The 26850-nt window shown below is 37.5% G+C and overlaps 1 protein-coding gene across 1 annotated transcript in view; it reads right to left on the bottom strand.

Annotated features, from left to right (window-relative positions):
- LOC126871794 (hemicentin-2-like) overlaps positions 1 to 26850 on the bottom strand; it is a 166450-nt gene that overhangs the window by 23474 nt on the left and 116126 nt on the right. Inside the window, exons 5-9 of the mRNA XM_050631028.1 lie at positions 18003 to 18154; positions 13672 to 13947; positions 13050 to 13209; positions 8810 to 9144; positions 6717 to 7083 (exon numbers count right to left, since the gene is read on the bottom strand). Of these exons, the coding sequence (XP_050486985.1) occupies positions 6717 to 7083; positions 8810 to 9144; positions 13050 to 13209; positions 13672 to 13947; positions 18003 to 18154 (1290 nt within the window). The remainder of the gene's footprint in view (positions 1 to 6716; positions 7084 to 8809; positions 9145 to 13049; positions 13210 to 13671; positions 13948 to 18002; positions 18155 to 26850) is intronic.

Raw genomic sequence — 26850 nt, forward strand, 5'->3', positions numbered from 1 at the left:
CTATAATACGTAGAGAATTCGACTATCTTGTTATACATTCTGCCAGTTAGTTGCTTCTGGCAGACAACCAACAGACAATTGTGGATTTTCAAAACGAAATCTTCCTGAATTGTAATTTACTTGACAATGGTATTAATGCCAATTGCAATACTAAATTCTGGCAAAAGAATTATAGTACTAATTGACACCCAGCAAGAAGAATAAACTCCAAGAAACAACGATCAAATATTATCTTTGCAATTTTCTATTCTTAACTCTTGAAATCTCCCTTTGACAATTTCCATACGCTTGTAACGCGAAACTGATTTACGTCGAATCGTCATACTTTTGATCGCAACTCTAATATCAATTTCAACTCAAATATAATACACTGTGTTCACATTCTGAAAAAATCCTACCACCTACAAAGGCAACGTAGCCAGTTCCAACATTGCAAGTTAGCCGGTGTGTTTCGAACGGAAGCTTCGAAGAAGATACGAGCGACACACAGAATAGAAGCGCTGAATGCGCGGAGAGAGCGGCACAAAGGGCGGTGCTACGACGACTTTCTCGAAGAATTGACCCCAATGGCGTTCCAACAAACGAGGACAAAGCAAAGAGGCCGAAAATTGGCTGCGACGGCTTCGCAGCCGCCGTGTCGTTCGGACAAATCAACGCCGCGGGCTTACGGTCGTCAAATCAATATTTGCAGCTCGCCACCCTTACACACGGACAAGCTAGGGTGCAAAGTCAGGCGTGTTGGAATTAGGAGAAGGAGGGACAGGGTTGCCAAGAGTGGTAAGGTCGAAGAAGGAGAAGAGGCGAATTGGATGATAGTCGGCACCTACTCTGTGCGGTTGGTCGCACCGAAGATCGCCGGCAAACTGAATTAACCCAATGTTAACCCCGTGACCGTATGTTACCAACGACTTTCTGTTATGTCCCACGGGCTGCCAGGGTAAAGTCGATTATAACCGAGACGCCTCTGGCGCGCCAGGAATCCGCCACGAGCAATTTCGCAAACATACAGGCCGATACTCTGGACCAGTGACGTCTTTGTCCGTGATTCCCGCGGGAGTCGAAACCGCGCTACGAATTCGCGTTTGCTCCGGCCAATTTCCTTGGAAACGACGATAAATTTGATCGTTGTAGAAACATGACGTGTAATGAAAATGCACGGTAAATAGAACCAGATACAATGTACATACGTGTAACTAAATAATTATCAAATTTCGATGAATCTCATTGTGAACCTCCTCGGAACAATCCGCTTTGATAATATCACGAGAGCGACTGGAGATAAAAGAAGTTAGCTTGATCGTGCCCGAGACTTTTGCTCGGAGTGTACATTGGGTCGTCGGTGTTATAGCGAAGGACATTATCCTTGATTAAAATTGTTTTATTTAGTTTAGCGGGATAATTTTCTCGAAAATTAAGACGATCTTGATATGTTCGATTAACTTATCGTTAATTTCCTGCTGCTACATTTTCGTCGCGATTATAATTTTAAATAGAACGACATCAAATACTTTGAAAGTTACGTTAAACGAACAAATGTATTCCGCCGCAAAATATTCTCACTCTACCGATTCTATCGAGTCTTACCGAATCCAATTCGTCCTTCTTTCCCTATCACTTACCCCATCGCATCAATCGCTTCATCAGCCTGCTACCATGACAAGCATCCGCTTGCTACAATCGGTATCCATTGAAACTTCGATATCGCACACTCACTTCGCACAATCTTTTCTCGTCAGATCCATGCCAACACGGAAACCCTACCACCTGAAACTAATTCGGCAAACGATCGTGGCTATGGTAGAAACGGATGCGCCGTATCGACCAGAGGAAGAGGCGCTAGCCGACTGGGGGATTCCGGTATTTATCATAGAGAGTCGACGCTCGCAGAAGGCATCGCGGAAGGCCCGTGAAAGCCAGTGTAACGATTCTGACACACGGACACCGGAAGAGATATAGGTGCTCGTTGATTGTATAATCTGTTTTGTTAATTGCAAGGTCCGCAGAGTCCGATACCTGCGGTTGCGTTCTGCTATGTTCAGCGCCAGTAAACCAGCCGGGCCTCTGTTCGGTCCCTCGTTTCTACTTCGAGCATTGTGTGTACCTGTAAAGGCCAACAACGAGCCAGACCACAGTCAGGCTCCCTTATGGGGCCCATGTCGAGCGTAGCGTCGGCGATGGGCCGAGTTTGAGGGGCGGTTAACCAACTAATTGCAATACCGTCGCGTGCGCTTGGACTATTTGCGCAATTGCAATCATATCCGTCGTCGTTGTGTCGACTATCGCGAGTGTAATAGACACAGAGGCGACGTGCAAGCGCCGATGGACCGTCAAAAGCGGAATTCAGCGTTTTTCCGCCAGTCATTTTTCAAAAGCCATCCTACGCCGGAATCGGCGGCAGTGATTCGCCGTCGCGACAGCGGCTGTTACCATTGCGACTCTAGCGTTTTTCTTTTTTTTTTCTTTCTTCTTTTATTTATTTCGTTCGTTCCCCTCGTCTCACTGTCCTCTGCCATCGTGAGTCAGTTTCGGCAAGCCGCGTGAAAAACGACCGCGCAGGATTTATGTGCAGCTTTGTACGCCGTTTTGTTCCCCGAGACCTTCGGGCGACTTCGACGAACGATCTGTGGGTTTTGTTCGACTCTTAGCCAATTACGGCTGAAAAATATCGACGGGTGAAGTTTCTGTGATTGTAAAGGAACGATGAGGGCACTTAATTTCTGGGTGGTTTAACGCGTTTAATGGTATTGACACTCTGAAACCTGGTGTGCCTTTGTGAAACAGTTTGGCACGTTATTGCAAAGTTTTCTTCACTGTCAAAGTAACGGTTATGTTTGTGACGAGACAAAGAGCGAGTCAGTATTAATAAATAAAACGTTAGAAGCTGTTTTAGAAATCATCGCAAATATCTTTTTACTAATTTTTACTTCTTGTAAATCGTAAAACCTCGCTCTTCTAATAACTCACCAACAATATTAGTTGGATCATGCAAACGAGTTCCGAATATAGAATTATAAATATAATATTATAGAATATAACAAATATAAAAGAAGCATTGATCTTTTAGCTCTGGTATCTCCTTAATTTGAACAAATTAAAGAAATTTCGAAGAATCGAGTCGTTTAACGTTTAACGTTCGTTCGACTAATAATTCACAAAGGATATAAACTTATTTACTCGGCTAATACCGAATGCTTAATAAATATAAATGTAATTAGTTTCCTACAAGCCAGAAGTTCGTCTTTGAGCGTAAAGCACGTTGAAGACCGCTTTTTATTTCAGAAACCTCAAGTACTTTAGAGTTAATAATAAAATGTTACAAAGAGTTTGCGAAAGTTGTATGTTTCAAAGGAAAGAAACTGTCGAAGGGAGAAAATTTGAACTGCTTGGAACGAAACCTAAAATAATGAATGTTATCGATCGACCTTTTTTGCTCCTTGTAAATAAGACACTGCACACAGCATTACGAATAACGATGACATAAAGTATCTTTGATTAAGTTGGCTGCATCGTGTTAACAATAGTTTCATAGCGTGTAACGAAGATAAAGCGTTTGCAAAGTTCTTCCCATATCGACGGTACGGTCGACTAGGAATTTTTAATATCGCGTCAGTCGTTTTTTCAAACACTAGCAACATCAACGTCGCGAATTATAGCGAGATTCGTAAATGTTCGATAGTATTCGTGCACTCGCGTAGCGTATTAAAAACAACAATTACGATCAAAGTTTGCGTCGCAGCGAGATTTGACAGTCGTGGACGTCAACGATTTAATTAATGCCGATTACGTACGTTTCCAATGTCATACGAATTTACATTTTTTGTCAAACGAAAATCACGCTGGATTCGCACCTTCCCGTATTTTCCGCGATTTTATGCATTTTCCCTGAAATTAAAATTTTTATAAAATCCTGTCGTTAATAATTTATATTTCGAAGGATATTTCAGCCTCAAAGTAGACATAGTTGTCGAATAAAATAATACTCTAATACAATTGATACTTTGTAACCGTAATGAAATTTACCGCATTTAGTAATTTCTATTAACGTAGCGTAATCGTCGTGCGATCTTTTACTCCCAAAACCTACAGTAGTGATTTTTAACCTATTCGTTTAAAAAAAACACTACACTTTATTCGATGATAAATTTTCCTTAACTAGCAAATATATGTACATACGTACATATATCAAATCAATTTTGAACTTTTTATCGATCGACTCTTGACGTGGTTCGCGTAAAATTATCATTTTCGAAAATGGATCTAGGCTGGTAAAAATTTCAAAAGGCTTGGTATAAAACAAAGCGATAGAAGTTTCTACGGGTCTTGATACAATCAATATGAAATCATTGCTTAACGAGTATCGCGACATATTTTCCACGAAAACAAAGAACGACGATAACGATCATTGAATATTACTTTCAGATTAAAGTAGGTTCTCGGAAGGTGTATTTAAATTCGATATTCGATGAAGGAGATCTGAATACCTCCTTCAATTATACCTCTTCCAATTTATAATCTGTTTCGATCATTTTCCTGGCCGTTAATCGCGCCGTGCCACGATTCGAGAACAGCCTCGTGACCGAGGCTTAAAATTTACCGGACGTTCCGTTTTCTTTTAACTTCTCGTTTTCTCAATGGCAAGAAGTTCGTTCGCGAGAACCGTCCCAGTTTCCCTTAGCTTCCGTTTTCCTCCTTACAGATAATGCGAAAATAATCATCATCGGTAACGAGAAAACTTCTCGACGCTTCTTGCGCTTTACTGAACTCGATAATGTAAATACACCCTCCTGCTATCTCAGTCGAATTAGAGAATCGTAGAGAATATGAATGCCCAGCTTCGTTCTCCTATTCGTACGACAACTCGAGAAGCGTTAGATTCCATATCGTTTACACATAGAAGTTGACTTGATCAGGTATCTGAAATTTCATAAGCTGCAAACTGCAAATTGCCAACACTATTCGATTCTCTTATACGATGGGAAGAAAATTAATAAAACAGATAGCAGTTCTACAAGTGCAACTTTCCAAACTTGCCAGGGTCTTCTTGCACGATAACTTAATGTCTAATTAATACTCGATGCTTTTATCGAACTCCTTTAAAAGTCAATCAATTTTGGCAATTTTCCACCAAATAATTTACATTAATAGGATTAATAATTTATACAACTTACAGTCGTAATCGTAAGCAAGTATTGCAATGTATCTGAAATACAACTGACACGACTGAAATTGTCATTACAGAGAAAAATACTCTGTCCGTACAAAGTTTTGCCAATTTTCCAGAATATTCGTTCTTATTGAAATTGAAGGAAAGAAAGGAAACAGATCGCTGTTAAAATTCAATTGGATATGACGCATTTAACCGATTCCCTTTGAATATCGTTCGCGACAAAAATCCTTCGAGTGAAAGTATTTCGACGTCAGAAAAAATAATTAATTTACAAGTTTGTATTCACTAAGATTTCTTACACTCCTATAATTACTGAGCACAACCATCATGGTGTTACTCTCTCTCTCTCTCTCTCTCTGTATCGTCGCTATCGAAATAACAGTCGAATAAGCAGTAATTACATCCTTGATCGCTTATCGTTGAGAAGCAATTTTCGTTTAATTGTTTCTGCTTCAAACGATTGCGTGATTGCCAGTTGTTGTGACTAATACTCGAAACGAACGAAAATCAGTGCACGATCGATCGGCCGGTGCAAAGATTTAAATCGAGATCTTCAAAACGTGGTTATTTCGTATGCAACTGGAAAAGGGCTTGGCGATATTTATTGCCTTTGTAATTGCATGCTTCCTCGTAACATTACCATTTTCGATTGTGGTAATTCTATTAGATCGTTCAATAAGTTCGTGCTAAGGTGTCGTTTTATGACGAATTTCTTCGAGTAACAATTGCCTACCTGCAACGTATCCAGTCGTTTCATAAGTTTTGCTTTTTCTTCGTTGTTCCATTCATACGAAGCATTATTTCCTATTTAGTTTTATATTCCAAATTGAAAATACTTCGAATAGAAATCTCGATCATCACAAGCGAATATTAAAATTATCCTTCGTTTAAAAAAATTTAAATACGTAAAGTAAAATCAATATAACAAATATCGCCAGCGTTAATGATCACGTAGTATATGTAATGATTCGTGCAGTTATGTAAACAGAAATGTAGCTTAATATTTCAGACTATCATCTGGCCTGCTTTCGCTGTTCAGGCTAGAGATGTTCAATAATCTGACTTGCCACGTGACATTCAACGACAATGTGGCGATACATAAATTCTAATCATATCGTAACTAATTATAATAAACCAAAGACAAGATTCCGCAAATTTTTTATGTATCATCTAATGGGAATTGAGCTTAATAAATTTTTCCTGTTTACAAAATAATTCTCATCTAGCACTCGTCTCAATAGTACTCGTTTTTTTTTTTTTTTCTAATACATAAAACTTAAAACCCTTTCCAAGCAGGAATAGAATCTACAAAATGTCGCACAACGCACCTTCTCGAACATTCAGATCGCTTCTACACATGCACCATCCCGTAGGTATTCTATCCCAACGTGTATAAAATAGATTCGACGAGCAGAAAACGTTAAACGAGACTGGTGGTCGTTTTACGCGTCGTTTAACGCGAAGAATCGTTTCTCATTAGAGAAGTGATTTGACATGTGTCAAACGGTTCCGCTAAATGCGATACGCATTAGAAAGTCAATGTACTCACCGGTCGTGTACATGGCGACACCCTTCAGGGTCACTGGCTCGAGAATGGCAGGTTCGCTCCTCCCCTTTGCATTAATCGCGTACAGAAAAAGTCGATAACTCCTTCCTGTCGTTAGGCCTGCCACCTCGAAAGTTGGTCCGTTCGGACTGGCGGGCATAGTTTTGTTCAACAGAATTGGCCCGCCGTCTTCATCCGCGACCACTTCCAATTGATAGCTATAGATCGGAAGACCGCCGTCGTAACCCTCCAAGCAGCGAACTATCAGTCCGGTTCCGGACTTGGCGTTCAGTTCCTCCGCGTCTAAAGGCGCGGACATTTCTGTCGTGCTGCAGTTGTGCAGAGCGTACGGACGTCCTGCGGCTATCACCTGGAAAATGTGACCATTCGGCTCTCAATATTGGATGTTTGCACTTTTGAATTTAATCCAGTTCGAAAAAGTTCGTATTAGATTTCGATTTAGACGGTTCGATTCAATTATGGCACTTTCGATGCGGATGAGACACGCCATGTGTTTTAATTCATTAAAGGCCATCGTTGCGTTAACGCAACGTTTCATTCGCAGGTATTTTAATTACGGTACATTGAACGTTGCTTTTTAACGTTATGATTACGAGAAAATTCCAAGGGTTCGCTTAATATCCTTTTCGTCGAGAATTATAATATATTAATGATTGCTGCTAAAACTGAGTATTCTACGAAAAAGCGATTTTAGTAAATTACGATGAAAATCTATGGCGTACGTAATTCACCGACACAAAATGACGAAATTTATCGAAAAAATCTCCAAGTGGCAGAAATTTAAAGCAAATTTTGCTGTTGCTGCAATAGTTTACGTGTACATGTGTATGTAGGATATTACGTAATCGATATAACTATGCTTAGATTGAACAGATCAACGTAGCAATCATGTGGTATTGTGTTGACTTAATTAATTGATAGAACTTGATTGATAGGGTTGATTGAAACCGATACATAATGTCGTATGGGGTTGTTATTCATCGCTACAAAAACTTTCACATAAATAGATGAAACATGAAGAAAAGAGCTTTTACGAATAATCTTGTTAGGCATATACATTGACGACAACAAATGTATTAATTCGACCAAAGATAACTTACTGATTGAAATTAGCTTAATTTAATTAGTCCTATTCAAAGTATCAACCGGTGCAAATATTTTTCTCCAACCTTCGAAGAAAAAACGTGCTCTATTATAACTTATTTCATTTTCATTTCACTGTTCAAATATTCGTAGTCTGTTAACAGATATGTTAAATAACAAATTAGAATTCTTGGCAAAGATATACCATTTTTATTCATCGGCCTATTACATTGTTGATATACCGTGTTGGTCCATGAATGTACAAAAGTGCGCAATTATCAAACATTTAGCTAGATGGAGTATTTTCCATTTTGGAAGAAATTCGATTCCGGGCCATTAAAAGCAATTCTATGTTTGCATGGCCGATCTGCAATACCCTCGTCGCATACAAATACGTATTCGAACATTTCTCTTTAATAGACTCAATTCCTGTAGATTTTTCTATTATACAATAGGTAGATCTTGCCTTAGAAAATTCATTCACGCGTCAAACTCGATTCCTTTTTCTTGTTCTCTCGTTCGTGTAAACTAATCGCACACTTTACGTAAAATTCAATATCAACCAATAATTAAAATGAAATGTACCGATCTGATTATTAAATAGGTATTTAATTTTTCATTGTTTAGGTATAATCAATAATAATCGTTGATATTAACATTTCACAGAAAATGCACATGCAGTGACTCATGAAAGTATTTGAATCTTACCGTGTCACAATATTTTACTATACATATTTGTAACTATCATAAAAAGTAAAATCATTACAAGTCCATTCATTTGTAAAAATAGACGATCTAGCTTTCGTGTATTTTTGACAATATATATATCTCGCGCATGCTGTGTAAATCCAGACAACTATAAACGTGTTTAAATTATTTTCTATGCCTAATATCCCTAATATCGTCCATTTCAAGTAACATCGCGTAGTGAACAATTCGGAAAATTGCAAGCTGCCGGTGCAACGTAAGATAAACGAGAGAAATGCATTTACCTGAAAGAGGCATGGCGTCCGTTGCTTGCCAACCTGGTTGCTCGCCCAGCACGCTACCGTACCATAGTCCATTTCCGTTGCGGGCGTGTAGTTCAGCCTGGACCCATGAAATTGTGGATACTCCTTTAGGTTTTCGGCAACGGACGGCGTCCCGACCGCTGCCACGTGAGAGTAACGAGAATGAGGAACCTCCACCAATTCTCCGGAATTATTGAATGTCCAGTGGAAAATCAACGGTGCTGGGTGACTCTCCACGGAACAAACCAACGATACAGTTTCTTGCTTCAGCGCGCCCACCACCACTTCGCTTCTGCCCTCCTTGCAAACTGGCGTGTCTGTGAAAGAATGTCACGTTTGTTTTTATTATAACGTTTTAGTCGCCGAATTAAAGAATTGAAGATCAGTCGCGAAAGAAAAATTAAAGGTCTTGATTATTATAAATACAGATAATGTATAGACGAAATAGAAATAGAAACGAAGGGGGAAAAACATAATAAATTATATTTTTCATTTTTTAAAAGAGAGCAATTTTAAAATTTGATACGCCATCCTATATTATCGCGATTCCTTTGTGTTCCATTCTAGGATTAAATTCGTATTCTTGGTGGCATTCGTTCAAATGATATCCAAGGCTGTCTGATCCATTCGTATAAAGGGGAGTATATTATAATTTATCGAATTCGATCATCGAATCACAACAGTGTCTCGTACTTCAATGTAAATTGTGCTTTAATGTGATCGAACGCCTATTACAAATCCGAAGCCGTATATCGTAACAAACTGAAGCGGTCATGCAGATCCAATTGACCTAATGCACGGATAAGTCGAACAGCGTATTAAAAGTGGCAAATTAAACATACGTTTTAATGTTTCCAACGTTTATGCAGATACGATATCGTTAAAATTTAACCAATTTTTAACTTGACACTTGCCGAGGTAATCGTTTGATGCTCGAGCTCGTATCTGTGCTGTAAATGAATTGCTTTCGAGCGAATTGTTATCTCTCCGATGGGTTTAACTTGCTTGCAAAAGTCTTCAGAAATGCTTGAGCTGTACTACTTCACTTCCAAATATTTGCTCCTTAATCAAGTAATCATTTCTCTTAACCCAAATCTGATTGGGAAAGTTCCATATCGGATGTAAAACTCGCAGAAGTTTATCCAATTCCGAATCGAAACTTGGAACCAAACGAAGGGTCCATGGCAAGAAGGTATAATATTTTTTTCGCATGCTACTTGCGTGCTCTTTATTGCTGGCTATGCCGCATTGGAAAATAATATTTTCCGGGTTTTATACCAATTACAACTGAGATGTACGATGAAAAATAAATACATTTCATTTTTTTAGAATTTAACGTGCTATACATTACGTAAAATGACGATTTAAAGTTGAAACTGACGCAGAATATTGAAAAATAAATCTCCGTTTTCTGAGAGATGCTGAAACTTGATATTCTTCCTTTTCCCCATGGATCCTTCAAAGAAACGTCAAATACGATAGAGAAATTAATAAGACGAGTGCCAGAATTGAATGTTCAGATCAACTGAAGCTTAATATAAATAAAGAAGTTGAAAATTGTCGTACATAAGGATGAGATCTTTATTATTTATTTACATTAAATCTCTATAGTCTTTGTATAAGTTCCAAATCAGATAACGATTAATAGCTTTAATAAATCTTTCATCCAGATGATAATTAATCATTTCGGTCCCTGATGCTTATGAATATAGCTGTATCTCTACCACTCAAAACTCGGTTATTCGCAACAAACAACTATCCAGAATTGTCATTCCCTCGGAATTACCTACAATCCTTTAAAGGATCTAATCCAACCTTTCCTTAATTTGTTCTTTCAAGCAGAAGAAATTACGACCGATATGGAAAGCGTCTAGAGAAGACGATGCTCGAGGGAGCGTTTAATATCCAAATGTGAGAGATGTTGGCGCGTGAAACGGAAGAAGAAGCTCGACACCACTGAACTAGCGACTGGTTCGATCGATCGCCTAATAGGAAATTCCCTTGACATCGGTATTTGCAATAGGCCATGGCATACGGAAATTCCAAATGGCACGAGAGATGATTTACGGCGGAAGTACGGGATCACCAGACGGCTTGGTTTCAATCTGATGCGTTTGATGCACTGCCGAATTAATTACTAATACGAGAAGTCGACGATACTGGATGCTCGACGTATCACCGGCACTGCATTTGTCGAGTGAAACGCACGGTACACAGTTCCTGATTAGTACGCATTACCAGTCGCCTGATGTTAATCGAGATGCGTATAATGTTGTCTTACGGATGTACTGCAGCTTCTTTGTATAGCAGAGCAGTATATTATTTGAAATTTACTTCTCGAACTGTCAGGTAAATCAATTTCATTTAAACGGATGGCTCGCCAGCTCAGATTGCAAATGAAGAGCGACGCGTTGCAGTGATATATTACGATTTGATTACCAATATAATGAAAATGTTAGATGTTATTATTAGACTGAGGATTATTAAGCGAATTCAAATTTTATGAATAGAAATGAAAGAAGATTATTATTACGGGTATTTTACCTTGGATATTTTATACATCTTTACGCATTGTACGTTTAAATTTTGAATCCATAAACATCCACAGGCTAATTTATTCTAAATTGAGCGACCAAACTGCTGGATAATAGTTTTCGCGTGTTTCATAATTGAATTTCCTGTTTCTTGAGAATATTAATCCTCGGATGGCGAACAACAGATGGTAGCGAGTGCTTAGTTATCTCTTACCCAACGCTCTCTGAATCACGTGTTTGTGTCATTATTTTCATCGACTTACATATGCAATTTTATTTCTTTAAGTAATTTCACTAGCGAATAAAGATCAGGTAGAAGATCGAATAAAACGCGTACTGCTAGTTAAATTCGTCAGCGGAAATAACTCGATTTTCGAAATTCTCGTGCGGCTCGACTCAAGGATCAATGCCAACGGTCGAAACAACAGCGAGTGACGGAGAAATCCTAAAACATTAGGGCGAATTCGCGGTTTCCTTTAACTCGGCGCGCCCCCACTGTTGTCTCGCGTCGCGTCGGCCTGGCTTAGCACATTGCCAGGCTGCGTTCACCCACACATGAATATTCAGTTATGCTTTACATACATTGAATATGCATCGGAGTCCTTCCTTCCCTCTTAGGTCATTTACAAGATGCAGATATGCCGGGCTACCAACGCCACTACCGACCATTCTAATAGAATAACTCGTGCTGTGTGTTTTACAGAAAACTATCCGCCCTATCCTCATCCTATCTTTATCCTCTGTCCTTATTGCCTCCTACGTTCCTCTTGCCGCTTCCTTTCACACCAATTTTCTCTAACGGAGGCTAGGAAAGGTCCTTTCGAGTCTCTGATTCCAGTATTCGACCGCTACTTGCCATCGATTAAGTAATTATCGAACAGCCGAGGCGAGAGCTGGCAAATTAGAGAATTGGCGAGAGAATATCAAGCCCAAGCCGCAATTCTATTCGCGACCTCTTCCGTTGTTCTTGTGATTAACGAGTGGAAGCAGGGCTTGAGATCAGGCCAATGGAACGCTTTTGTGCTCACGCGGGAGGAGAACGGTGTTGCCCGTTGTTTGGCTAAAATTTTCGAATCGTTGTTTCAACCAAGTTTCGTTGGCCGATTGTGTTAGCGACAGGAGCGTTTGTTTATTCGCGAAAACAATCGTGGATCGATTACTCCAAGATTAAGAACGAAGGAAATTATTTAAAGCGTGTAAAAGAGCGTGATAATCTGAGAATTAAAAAAAAAAATCATTTGAAGCAAGAAGATGTATTCAGCGAAGAAATGGAATTTGAAAATATATATATGTATATATAGAATTTTGTTCGTATTCTAGCAAGTGAAATAAAAAACTAGTGTAATTTAATTTCCCTCCTTGTGAGTACGAGATAAAAATTTCTTCTCGTTTACCTTAATTTCGTTATAATTTGTTCTTATTTATATTACTAACAAGAAGCAATATAATTCGAATAATTGATTAAAATACTCTAAGACTAACTGTTAAAATGCGTGTATAACTATATAGAAATTTTTTCTATAGTACAGCATTCGAAAATTTTCTAATATACGTATCATAAAGTATCGTTCGATTAAATTTTGTACGTAACATTAAGAAATTAATCAATCAAGTTAACGATGGATATATTTAAGAGCAAATTTATTTGTAGAATCGAGAAAATAAAAGTGAGAGATACGTAAACTCACACATTATTTGAAGAGTCACCGGATTACTGGCAGTTTTCCCTTCGCTATTGGCAACAAGACAAGTATAATCACCTGCCGAGTATCGGGTTATACGCTGAAGTACCAGAGAATGATCACTGAGGACGATACCTGCCGTGGCATTGTTCTTTAGCTCTTTGCCCTGCAACAAATAGCTCCATTCCGTGTAACGGCAGTTGCGAAATTTTATTAATGTACATTACAAAATCTTATTATTTGTAAATTATTTTACAGCAAGAGGTATGAAATTTACTTTAGAATAATTATTAATCTTTGAAATCTAGATGAAACATAACCTTTGTGTGTAAACATTTTTAATAAAAATTATCCATTCCTGTTAAATATCTTGTTAAATATAAATCTACTTAACGCTATTTCTCATCAAAATTATCAGCGTTTATTCTCTTCGTTAATTTTAATATATAAGATACGATAATTAAATTAAATTTAAATTAAAATTAAATTTTTAAGAGAAATATCCAATAATTTTCTAATTGTTGTATACATCATAATCTAAAGAATCCAAAGAAACGCAACTAGCTGCTCATCTTATCGTAAAACCCTTAAAATGTATTATTTATGAATACGCTATGTCGAAACTTACATCTTTGAACCAGGCAAGCTTGTACACTTTCGGATTAGCCCTGACTGAGCACTCGAAGTAGACATCGTCGCCCTCTTTGATATCATCGGGATTCAAGGTCTTGCCCATTTTCAGAGTGACTACCGGCTGATACTGCACGTCCAGTCTCCACTTGTCCTCCAAAGCGCTGCCAGAAATAACGGGATTCTCCGCTCGACAAGTTAAGTATTTGCCATCGTCGTCGATGCTTGGCACGAAACTCAGGACACTGAGGCTCTCGTTATTTTCCAACGGATACTGCCAATGAAAATATTCCAACGTCTAGTTATAATTGCGAGAACGATTGAAAGTTTTGATATAGAGTGGAAGGTGGATGTATAAATTACGGAAAATGAATCATTTTTCTAGGATACGGAATGAGATGAATTAAATATTAGAATTGAAAGCGATATTTTCAGATGTAAATTGAACGTTTGATCACGTTTGTCGGAGGGGGTAATGCAAATCATAGGTTTTAGATTTTATTTAAAAAGCGAAATATCAGCTTTTTTTTATCTTTGTAATTCGGATCGATATTTATAGCGAGGAATTTCGAGAGAAAAAAAGCTACCGATAATATCAGATAAAGATCAAACGGATGATTGAAAGTTTATATGGAGTTAACAAAGTTACCGTGAATAAATATCGGTGCTGCTATCAATATCTTTAAAAGAGGTATTTCTTATATAGACAACTATTCTTATTTGTATGAAATTAAATCTTCATTATATTTTGTTATAAAAAAAAAGTTATTTTAAAAGAGTAAGCATTACTTGATATTTTTTCGCATCAACGAGCAATTTCGAAAGATTGCTATTCGTTACGAAGAAGTATCGTAGTAACGAAAGCGTATATCGTTTCTATCAAACAACGTTCGCTCCATGCTTTTCATTACCCTCTGTCCATCACTTACCCTAATCCCTCGATCTAACAAAGATTAACGTTTCCGATTTTACACAATCAAAAGCTAAACAGATTTCGCAGGCTGTAATGGCCCGGTTGCGTAAACGAAAGCATCCGAGCGATTTGTCACTGGTTTAATATGAAAATCCATTCGACAGTGGCTTGCATTGCCGAGCAAGAGAAATGAGAAAATAAAGGGGCACGGCGACAAGAGGCGGAGGGGAGGGCAGGGGCTGAAAAATAGATTAACGATTTTTCAGAATTTACGATGCAGTCGCGTGGAATTGAGGAAACTGTAGCCCGACCAGACGGGCTAGTATAGCAAATGGGTGGCAGGTCGATGACTGTCTCCTGGCTGGATTTCATCTTTCTGTTTCTCTTATAACGCGCCGCGTAACCTTCCGTTTCCACGATGTCATTTTAATGATAGCGCCACGAGGCATACGTATCGAGAAAAGCCACGCATTCCGCATGAGTATCGCGAGCACGATGAATGGAACTAACAGTTCGTCAGGATGAATGTCGCTTCGCGAGCTACCACCACGCTTCTTCTCTCTGTCTCTCTCTCTCTCTCTTTTTCTCTTTTGCTGTTTTTCTTTTTCCAACCCTTTCTGACCAGCAACGCCATTATCCGTTTATTTCACTGATTTTTCGTCTCGCTCGCTCAACGTTGACGGTTCGTCTCTCATTTTTCCAGCGTAAGCTACGAACCGCACAGACTCGGTTCGCTTCGCCTCGTTGCGGAGCGATCGAATTTCTCGATAAAATTCTGCGGATAGTCGAGCACCAGCGTCGATATATCTTGCAGGGAGGATAGTGTGCGCAGGCTACGATGGTGCGACCGCTATGCCGGATACGCGCGAACGCGAAACTTATCCGCGCAGAAATTGAGGCTATCTCTTCCGTGAATGATGCAAAATAAATCAGATCTTTCGCGGCTTTCCCTCGCTTCATAACGCTTTCAGTCGTCAACAGCTGACGCTTCGATCGGGTTATGGAACTACGCAATTTATCTATTCCGTTCTTTTGTACATGATCGAAGTAAGGAAGAAATGAAATACTCTATTCTGTCAGTGTAACTAGGCATACGTCAACGCTTGAGTAATCGACTAGGAATTTTGCAAGAATCATTGCCAACGAACGGTAATTTTAGTGTTTTAGTGACGAACAGTGAATTTAGTGTTATTTCTTCTTAGCTTTCGATAATATTCTACCTTATAGATGCGATTTCTTAGACATCTTTTTAAGAAGACTATTTTCTTACACGTTGCATGCGTCTGTATGTAATAAAACTAAAACGCATGGTTGCAATGGACATAAATGCAAATGTGTATACCCGATGGACATGACATAACGTGGTTATAAATAAAATAAGGAGCGGCTAGCATAATTTAATGCGAAAGAATATCAGATAAGGCATATAGCATTTTAAAACATCAAAGATAATTAGGTATTATATTAAAAGCAGTAGAAGCTTGTGATACCTACACCATGCAGGACGAACAGAGCTCTCATATTTTTTACTCTACTATATCGTTTCAAATAAACTAAAAAACTTCGAATTACGCTATTATCGATTATAACTATTAAATTGTAATTTAGTCTATATCTTTATGAACATAATTAGAAAAATAAAACCTAAGCAAAGTGTATTTTCGACCAATCGCGGGGAGACGCAATCGCGAGGAAACACCTCAACGGGAGTCGTAAATTCCCGTTACGATTATAATAATCGACACCACGAGTTGATCGATTCCCTGATTTCCGTTACGATAATAGGGGTGGTTAAGATAGTATAACGCTGCGATTAACAGGGTTATAAGGTTTATATTTCCAACACTTATGAGGTACACTGTTGTGTACGTTAAGTAAATGATTGATTTAAGGAGAGTAACCCGTTGATGACTTGTTGACTATTCTAACGTTGAAGAATAAGTAAAGTACAGTGACGATGCTGTGTCGGAGGAAAGCTAGCGATGGGTGTGTCTAGCGCGCGGGATCATCGGATTTGTTCATGACTCGAAGATTTGCTTCTTGCCACTTCTTTTTCTACTCATATTTTCTCCGCGATAATGTAGCATAATCCAGACTGTAGAAAAGTTTCGAAAAGCGAAGAATTTCCGTTTCGAAACACAGGAAAAGTAAATTCGGTTTTCAGATTGTACGATTACGAAGGAGAAATAGCCCCGTTGCAAATAAGAAATGAAAGTAAAGTCTTCGGTAATTTATCGAGGGGCGTGGAAGGAGTGGTAGAAAAAGAAGGGAATGGAAAGGGAGTATCCAGTGGATTTGAAGTTCTATCTCGTCAGTAGCGGGGAAGGTGTCGAGTCGACTCAGGATCGAAACGAAAAAAGAAGCAGACCGCTTGTTGGAAAAACGGAATAACTTCATTGCGCCAACTTCCCGATGAGTCGTTGCGAACTGGAGAAACTCGTGGCGCATCGATTTCCAGAATTCTCCTTAAAATCGCGTCACGAACCTCGCTGACACATGCGTAACTTCCACAACTCGAAACGCTAACGTGGTCGATTCGATTGGCGACTTTTGCGATTTGCTGATTCTGTAAAGCTCGCGGTTTTCCTTCCGTGTTCCTTACTTTTCTCTTCAATTTGCATCGTAGATGCTGTCGAAGCTCGAAGCTTGTTTCTAAAACGACGCCAATACCGTCTAAAATCAGTGAAAACGTTTTATGCAGCACCAGAGAAATTGTAGCGAATATACGGAATTGGGGATTTTTCGCGTATCAAGTGGTTATAGAGGCATAAAGTCTAACAGAAGGCAACGAAAATCGCTTACATATTCCTCGAACAGTTACAATTGACATGAGAGTTTATAGAAGCGCGTATCTAGAAAATGACGGAGTGATACTGAAATGAAAGTATGCCATGTGACAAGTAATATATTTAATGTCCGATGTAAACGTAGACAAACCGACATATTTGTATTATATAATTACAGTAAGAAATATTTGAATTCGTATCAATGGAAGAATTTCATTTTCATTGCTTATCGTACAAAACTCGAGCAGTTTTAGAAAAGGAGATAAGAAATTTTGCGGCATTCGTCGAGAGAATAGTAAGGTTGGAAACAGAATATTGAGCGAGAGAAATTATACTGAAAACAGAACGGAGCGGACTATTGGATTTTGCAAAATTCCAATTATCGGTAGCGGAACGTTTTTAATTATCACGAATTATATTACACATTGTTTCCAACATCGATGCATGCTTTCTCTTTAGGCATTGTAATCCAGTCGTTCGAACGATAAAATTACATCGTGAATAGAGAACGAGGCAATTTCCATTGTAACGCGAACAGTATTTTCATAATAAATCCGTTACGAAATAAATGTACGCTTTCACATTGGCGTTTGTGGAAATTGTTAGGTATTTATCCTCGACAAAGCTTACATTTTGCGCCATTTTCTTAATCTGCTTTTCCGCCTTCCACCAAGTAATTACTGCTTCTGGTCTAGAACCACTTGTCCTGCACTCCACATCGTAGTTCTTGTCAGCGGAAACTCGAGGCTCCTTCGTCAAAATCTGCACGACCAGTGGCTTTACTGAAATAAAAGATACAAAATGTCGGTTTTTGCATAAGATCGATAAAAAGCAGATTCCAAAAAAGAAGAGCCTGGTTTATTAAACACAAGAAAATGTTATATAAAATTCATCGAGGAACAACGCATCGCGTAAAGCTTCGATATCGTCGAATACGTAATAACAAGTTGTTTTATACAGTTTTAAATCGAAGCTCATAGATGAAACAAATGATAAATCGCATTTCCTATCTTTTGTAACAAAGTAGTTTTAAAATTCGATACGATGTCGACCGATTGTACGACAAAAACATCTTTTTCATTTGATTTCAAATACAGTAGCTCGCGAAAATACTTGACCACTTACTACACGAACTTTTTAAGCGTATATATAGCTGAAGTATATTAATTTCAATGTTAATAACTTTCAATAACTTTTTCTAAATACGACGCAACTTTTGCATTCCTTAGTTTCTGTTTGAGAAGTAGTCGTCGTTCTAAAAACGTTGAATATGAATTTCGATGCATCGTTGAATTTCTTCCAAGCTAGCAGGAAAACTTTCTTTCCTCTAAAACTAAAATTTTCCTGCAACTTTGTTAAGTTGTATAAAGGATCGAAACTGATAGCGAGCAATTTCTGTTTCTACTCTGTTTTCACTTCTTTACAAGAAACTTCAAACATTGAGTGCTCGATTTGCGCTGTTATACAAATATAATGTTTGTAATACGCTACTCCTCTTTTCACTTAATAATTTTACATAGTTAGAATTCGCAACGAACAAAAATCTGCCTAAAATATGTGACTAAGATATGCACGACGTAACATCCTCTCTAGAACAGTTGTATCCTAGATACTAATTTTCCAGTATATTTCAATAATTTTCTGTATCCCGTATCTCTAAATTTTCTGATTTTTTTTTAATTTCGTGCTAAGCTTTCCAAAGATCTTTTTAAGTAACTTTCCTAAAAATATTTATAATTTTCGTTCTGTATCCAAGTCCTTGTACGTATACTATAAAACTACAAGTCAATTTGCATTTGCATTGTATACGAGTGTAAGTACACAAAGAACATATTAATATAATTCAAATCTTCTAACTATTAAAACTCGCAAAAACAAGATAGCATTGGATGCGATATCAGCATAATTTAACGCGAATAACGACACGATAAACATGCAACGAAATAAGTAAGAAGGAATTAAAATTTCGCGAGAAGATTCTTAACTAGACATAGTTTGTTCTAAAGCACGTTATATAATCAACTCTCACCTAGTTACAAAAACAAATTTTCTCCCTGAACAACTTAACTTTAACCAACTTATGCGAGCGCTGCCACTTTCCGAACTTATCCTCTTGGCTCTGTCGTTCGTGAAAACTGCAAATTATTCCGACGAAGCGTCCTGTCCTGTCGTCCCATTTTCGTGGTGCTCCACGCGTCGAGATAATGTGAACGAATCCAAGGGAACGATAAGACAAGAATGTCTAATTCTATTTAGCAAATAGAGACAGGCCTTTCTTAAACTCCATGTAACAAGTTCATATTCAACTCGATCGCCGAAAATGTTTTACATCGTTGCGCTAACGACTCGCTGTACATTGCTGTACATAAATATATTTTGAAGGTTTTGGTCGATTATTAGTGAAAATGTTTGAATTTGCCAATAGTGTACGAATTATTATTAAGGTCTGTACAATAGTTGTTTCAATATTTTTATAATTCACTGTATATATATGTCAGAAAAGTGCCGAAGCATTGTACTCTTACCGATAAGTAAACGATAAATTATACCAAGTAGTTGGAACGAGGCAACTTCAGAAATAGCGTCTTCGAAATTACAGAAACGGAATAGAAACGTATAAGCCGCACGTGTTTCGCGGAAATATTACGTTGCTTAGGGTTAAGGAGAATCTTTCAAGGCGTTTATTGCCGCGTAAACGAGCGAGAGAGACTCGAAGAAGGGCGTCTTACATGTCGAAAGAACCTCTTAAAATGCCGACGGCATGGTACTGCGGTAAATCTCAATTATTTAATTTCTTGGTTATGTCAACAACCCCTGTGTTTTCCGGTCTATTGAAATTAAACGATTTTCTTGCCAATTTCCGGGCCTTAAATTAAAACGAACTGAAACGAATTAATGCGAAAGTATTCAAGGAAATAAAGTTTCAATTACAGAGAGTTAATCATACGTCTCAAGTACGTAAATTATGATATTCTTACTTAGAATTAAGAGTATCATCCGTTCGTATCGTATTCTTAAACCTATTCAATCACTTAAGTTTAATTATTAAAGTAGTTGGTCTAGAGGGTTGAAAACTTTCTCAGTTTTAATCTCCGTAACAAGTTTTACGTCTGGAATATTAAATTTCATAACTCACTTTGAAAAGTGATAGCAATTTTCGTACACGGAGTTTTTAGTAATACAGCTACTCATCTTTACAGTCAATATTTGTCGCAGATGAGAATCAAATATTTAACGAATTCTGTAATTCTTGCTATTCAATTGTTTGTAATTACATATACCCGATCATGCTGCCTTTAGGCAAAATTTATTAACAACTTTATAATTGGAAATTTAATTTCAATGTTATATAACGCATAAACATATTTTAAAGCACGTATAATGCTAGAAGTGTTTGTTCTTCGTTAAATATACAGCACGCTGCTACGTATTGGTTGTATAACATATGCAAACGTTTCATTGCAATTATCAGCGGCTACTTATATCGAGCAATTTTGCAGGATGAACGATAGAGAATATTGAATTTCCTATTAACGTCGTCGCTTGTGCGTTGACTACGGAAATTCATAGGTTCGAACGTATACATCTGTCACGGTAAATGCATATATGTACCGCCTGTCCATTTCCATCAGCGATAAATCTTGGAACGTCTATTGATTGCAATTATTGCATGCAATATTGGATCGCCTTAATCACGCAGAATAAGGCATGTGCAACGCCAACGAGTCGCTGCAACATTCTGTTTACGATAATTGTTTCACCACTTTAACGTGTTATCGAATGTGATCTACGAATACGGTTAGCAACGAAAATGTCATACATCTCTTCTATCGAATTAACTAAAATTTCACATCAAGATATACGTGGTAACTTATATGGGCCTTAGAGTAAGGACAAGTAATGATGTTTTATTTGGAGTTAAGTTTAGTTTAACAAGCGATACTCAATACAAAAAACTGATTACTATATCGTCGTACGTCTTATTATCATACTCGGTTCTCAACTTCCCGATTCATACTCTCCGGCTCCTTCATTCACACTCTGTGGCTTTTCCACTGACTCTCTTCGACTTCTCAACTCACACTCTGCGACTTCTCAACTAACACTGCCGCTTCTCAACTGACTTCTCCACCGACACTGTCGCTTCTCAACTCACACTCTGTGTCTTCTCAACCGACGCACTGCCGCTTCTCAACTGACCCTCTGACCGTTCTAGCATCCCTTTGTCTTTTCTTAGGCCCACCACGCACGTGTTCCGCAGACGCTCGTTGCAAGGGTCACGTTTCTACAAAACTATCCAGCTCTCGCGACATTGCTTATGGTTAACTCGATGTTTCTTAGGCCCTTTTCCACGATATTACATATATATATGTCGGAGATGAAAGGACACCGAAGCCTCCCCTTTGGAAATTTGGCAAAATCCCCGAACATTATAATCTAGATTCTAATCATAGCCGTAATTAAGCAACTGTCGTCATTCAATTCGATGATCTCGTGTCCTTAGACAGACTCCATCATAGTTTTCCTCTGCAGCATCATCGCGACGGAAAGTCATTCTCTCGTGAGGTTTCACTAGCGAGTTACATAGCGTCTTTACGCTCGCTGAATATTTTACGTTTTAACAGAGAGCTAGTTTAGTAATACTTGTATCGTAGACAAGTAAATCGAGTCCAACTTAGACTTTGGAAGAAAGTACATTTGTTATCCCGTCGACCGTGGATTCGTTTTCTACCCTAAGACCATTGTCATTAGTGTCTAATCACCGGGGTTACTTGTCAATTCTGCAATATCCACACTTGTACTAATAATCATATTTGCTAGTCAACCAGTCAATGTCTTCTCTATTGTATAACGACAATGTGTAATCCAAATGAAGATTCGTTTCACGCCTCTAACCCTAATCATAATGAGAACCCGACACATATATACGACAGTGTCTTGATATTATGAAACAACTCGTCAAAATATTACAAGAAACTAACAATTTGAGTTGGCCAAATTATTATTAAATTTACAAAATTAAAGAAAGGGCAGAATAACGTTGCGTGTCCGTTCGCGTATTCTTTCTCGTCTTATATTCCACAAAGCCTGTACCACCGACTAGTTACATTTTACTGGCCGTTCATCGGTAGAAATTTAATAACGATCGAGACTGAAAACAAAAGGCCAGTTGTATCTAGCACGATCTATAATACCACGTTGCCCATCGCGCGGTCTGCCTCGTAAATTCCAGCGCACGCTTATGCGCTGCCGCAACCAGCCACTCGTACAACCCCTAATTGCCATTAGCCGGTAGCCACTTCTCTGAAATTGGTTCCTCCGTTCCGTTTCGTGGCTTCGCTGTTACCCTATGTGCGATGGCGATCCTTCTCGTCGCTCGACCAACCCCCATTCTCCTTTCACTCACCAACGGATACATACGTTCGCGTTTATAAAGATTTTCGTTTCTCGAAACATTCGATTTTTGGATACCAAACGAACTTTTCTGTAGCTTGTGAGGGAGGAAAGAAGAAACGAGATTGTCTTGTTCCCGTGGCAGTTTATGCATCGATGGTTATCGATAACACAACGAAGATTATGTACCACGATCGAGATGTTACGTGTCACTATCGCGTGTTCACACGAGATGTTATACTGTAACGATTATAACTCGTTACGACTTTCTAAACTTCAACATTTTGTTATACTTCAAATCGATAATGAACGGCTATAGTTATGTTAACTCATTAACGTTGACGTTCGTAGGAAACACCATTTACACGAGAGAGTTGTATGTCATAGAAATCGAATTCATTGTATCAGCCGGGAATAAAATCACAATGACAGTTAAACAACTAGATAGAATGATACATTGTGAAAAATTATAGATATAAAACCAGAAAGACATGTCATATAAAATTGAACGTTATGGTCAATCGGAAGCATATGTATCTTAAGATAACAAGTTGCAATGCGAATTTCTGTTTTCTAGATTTTCACTTTCAGGTCAAAACGGAGCCTTATGAGATGATAAGTGATCAAAGAAGGTAGTGTCTGAAATTTTCGACAATCTCGACTGTTTTTAGCAATTGTTAAGACATGGCATTGCTACTACAGTTGGGTGCAGTTAACATCCCCAAATGCGAATTTTTACAAAAACCAAACGACATTCGTTTGTCCACGATATGCCCACATTCACCCAACCAAAATTTTCGTTTGTCTTTCCGCCCCAAAAATGTACCAGTCCTTTTAAATTTTCATTTAGCAATAACTTTTTTTTATAAATGGCGGACAAACAAAAATTCTGGGTGAACAAACATATCTCACTTGAAAGTCAACGAAAAAGTTCACGGGGCGCTGATTACAAATTGTTTGAAATTTTCATTTGGTGATAACTTCTTTTTCGAGGGTGGACGAACGAAAATTCTGGATGGACAAACGTAAAAAAATTGTGAACAACCGAATGCAGCTTGGTTTTTGTAAAAGCTCGCATTTGGGGATATCAAATCCATGCCACTTTTTTTAAAATTTGGTGATAACATCGTTTTGAAGGGAAGACAAACGAAAATGTTTCTTGAATAAATGTGGACAAGCGAATGTTGTTTGGTTTGTTAAAAACTCGCATTTGGGGGCGCCAAGTTCATTCAGTTTACTGGTACACTTTCATGTCTATAGGATTTTGTAAATTAAAATACTTATTGTTATATCATTAATAATACGATTCCTCGTTATGTCTATTGATTATCGTGGATTATATAAAAAGTTAAAAAATAAAGAGAATTCAGTTACAGGAAAGAATATAAAGATTGTAATTAAAGATTATTTCTAAGAATTTGAATAATATTGCCTTTTGAGTAAAACCAATTTGAAAAGATGAATAAGTGGTAGGATTGATGAATAAACAGAAGAATGAATAAAGGAATTTAAATGAGATTCAAATCGAATGAGTAGCAGAATGAATGTGTGTACTGAAGAGTGTGTAGAAGTCGTAAGAATTCAAAGGCTTTCATCTTACGAGCATTATGAGGAGTGTTTTAATATCCTCAGAAAATTTTTGTGCTAATTTACTGGAAAAAATTAAAATTGAAGTTAATTTACTTCTCTGTTTGTAAGATATTTTCGTATTACCATGATATAATAAATAATTGTTTAGTATTAATACTATTAAAGATAATTAATTAGTAATTTCGTTTTTTAATGTTTTGAGTATATTACAATTTGTATGATTGGCATAGTCAATGATATTTCATTGCAAGCTTTCTACGTGTTTACGATGTCGGCTGACTCTTTTAATGTTACTCTACTTGCCAAATTATAACACCATTTATTCCACAAACTGTTCTGATTCGATAAAGGGACATTTTTTTGTAACAGAGATTAGCCTAAACCCTACATTTTGTTTTCATTTGTCAGATGAAATATTTATAAATAAAAATTAATTTCAATATTTTGCATTCGATACAGTATGACAATAACAAACGCTGAAACGCTTTAATGCTGAAAAGATCGTAAGACAAGAGGTTAAAAAATTAAGGTTAATAACATACACGAGAATTCTGACAATATGACGATTTATTTTAACCAAATAATTATCGTATTTTAAAAAGAGAACAAAATGACGAGATAAAAATAAAATCACGAGTTAAATTAATGGAGAGTGCGACAATTTCAACTTTCAATTAGACCGCGATGTTTGAAAAATCGTGGACAAGAATCGCAAAAGTTCGTTTCGTGCGAGACATGTCAGGAACATGTATCAAGCATCGATAAGAATGGCATAGCTGAAATCAAAGGCTGTATCGTTTGGTGCACGAAGCATCGCGTGTTGTTGCATCGTGATCACGCCTTCCTGCCTTTTAAGAAGCAGAAGAGAATCGACTGTACTTTTTGCCATCAATTACGGAGAAAATCTGCTCCGAATGATTCTTCGAATTGTTTTACAATGTCAAACGAAAGGTTTGATTCGTACTTTTCTATGATTTTTCGTATCGCTTCATTTGAGAATCTCTTTACTTTTACAATTGAGACAGTTAATACGAACGGTGTAAAACAGTATACTCGTTACTGTCTTCACGCGTAGGTACATCTATACATGATAATCAATCCAGATTTATCAAACGAATTTATTACGTTCTTATATTTTTTGCTTACATTTTTTGCTTTGCAGCGAACTTTTTCGTTATAAAATGATTTGTATATGATAATTTCGGTTTCTTTCATTTTGCAAAAAATATTACAGTTCTCTTCAACTTTAATTCAGATATACTGTCTGTTATATGCTACCAATATTGTATAGTATACTACTATAATATTTTTAAGACTTACTTAACATTCTAAAAATTGTATAGAGCTTTGGGTTTCAAAATGCATAATATCAGAATAGAGCCATTACAGATGCACTGGCATAGGTGAAATTTCAGCTAATAGATCTCTTTCTGCTTTAGAAATTTCAAGCAATAGATTTCTTTCTGCTTTAAAAATTTCATCCATGACTGTTTTAAAGAAAATATGAAACATTTGAAACAGAAGCTACAAAATTCGCAATTTTTATGTTCCAAGAATTCTATATTACCTATTCAAATTCTATATTTTTATCAGAAAATCTACAAAGGAAAGTATTCAATGTTGTCGGTAAAATAGCACGAAGAAAATTCAAGGAAACACAACTACATATGCATTAAATTTCCAAGGAAACAATGTTCCACATAAAACGCAACACGCACGGTCTAAACTTTAAATACAACAACGTACAAATTAAAAAATTAGGACGAACAGCAGGAAACGTTAAGTGTATTCGCATCTTTATCGCACGTAATTACGTGTAGCGCACTACTCTAATAAGTTCACGACTAAGTTCACCTTGTGCTATTATCGTTAATCTGAGTGTGTAAGCTTTGTTCACACGACGCACGTTCTATTGACCACTGGTGCACGTCCATCGTTTACATAGATGTACGCTAACTATCGAAATCGTGAGTTAACACCTGTGTAGTTGACGCTACACAATGTAACTTAATGTCCCCACGCCTGTTTATCACGGCGCTACGTTGTCGTTTTCTATTCGAATAATTCTCTAAGAATCGACAATACGCTTGTTGCACGCCTATCAAATTGCATTTCTGCATATACATACACATAAGTTTTTGACATAACACAACGATTAATATGTAGACAGATGTACGTGTAATCTTTTTCTCGACGTATTCGACAACATCCTTTACCTACATTTTGCATTTTTGATATACTATACCCGCATAAACATCTGCAGTCTGTTTATAGCCTATTGCATGTCAGAACATGTAACATACCATGAATAAATTCACGTTTAGAAAACGACGTATCAAGGCCGCATAATATTTTATTTTTGAACTTTCTTTACTTTTCTACTAAAGACTCAAGAAGTTAGTTACAGTTATTAGTATACGATATGAATCATAACAGTGAATCTAAATATGCTTAAAAAGCACCATTGTCGATTGGAAGAAATGAAAGAAGCAAG

This window comes from Bombus huntii, chromosome 12 (assembly GCF_024542735.1).
Source record: "Bombus huntii isolate Logan2020A chromosome 12, iyBomHunt1.1, whole genome shotgun sequence".
In the NCBI taxonomy this organism is placed as follows: Eukaryota; Metazoa; Arthropoda; class Insecta; order Hymenoptera; family Apidae; genus Bombus; species Bombus huntii.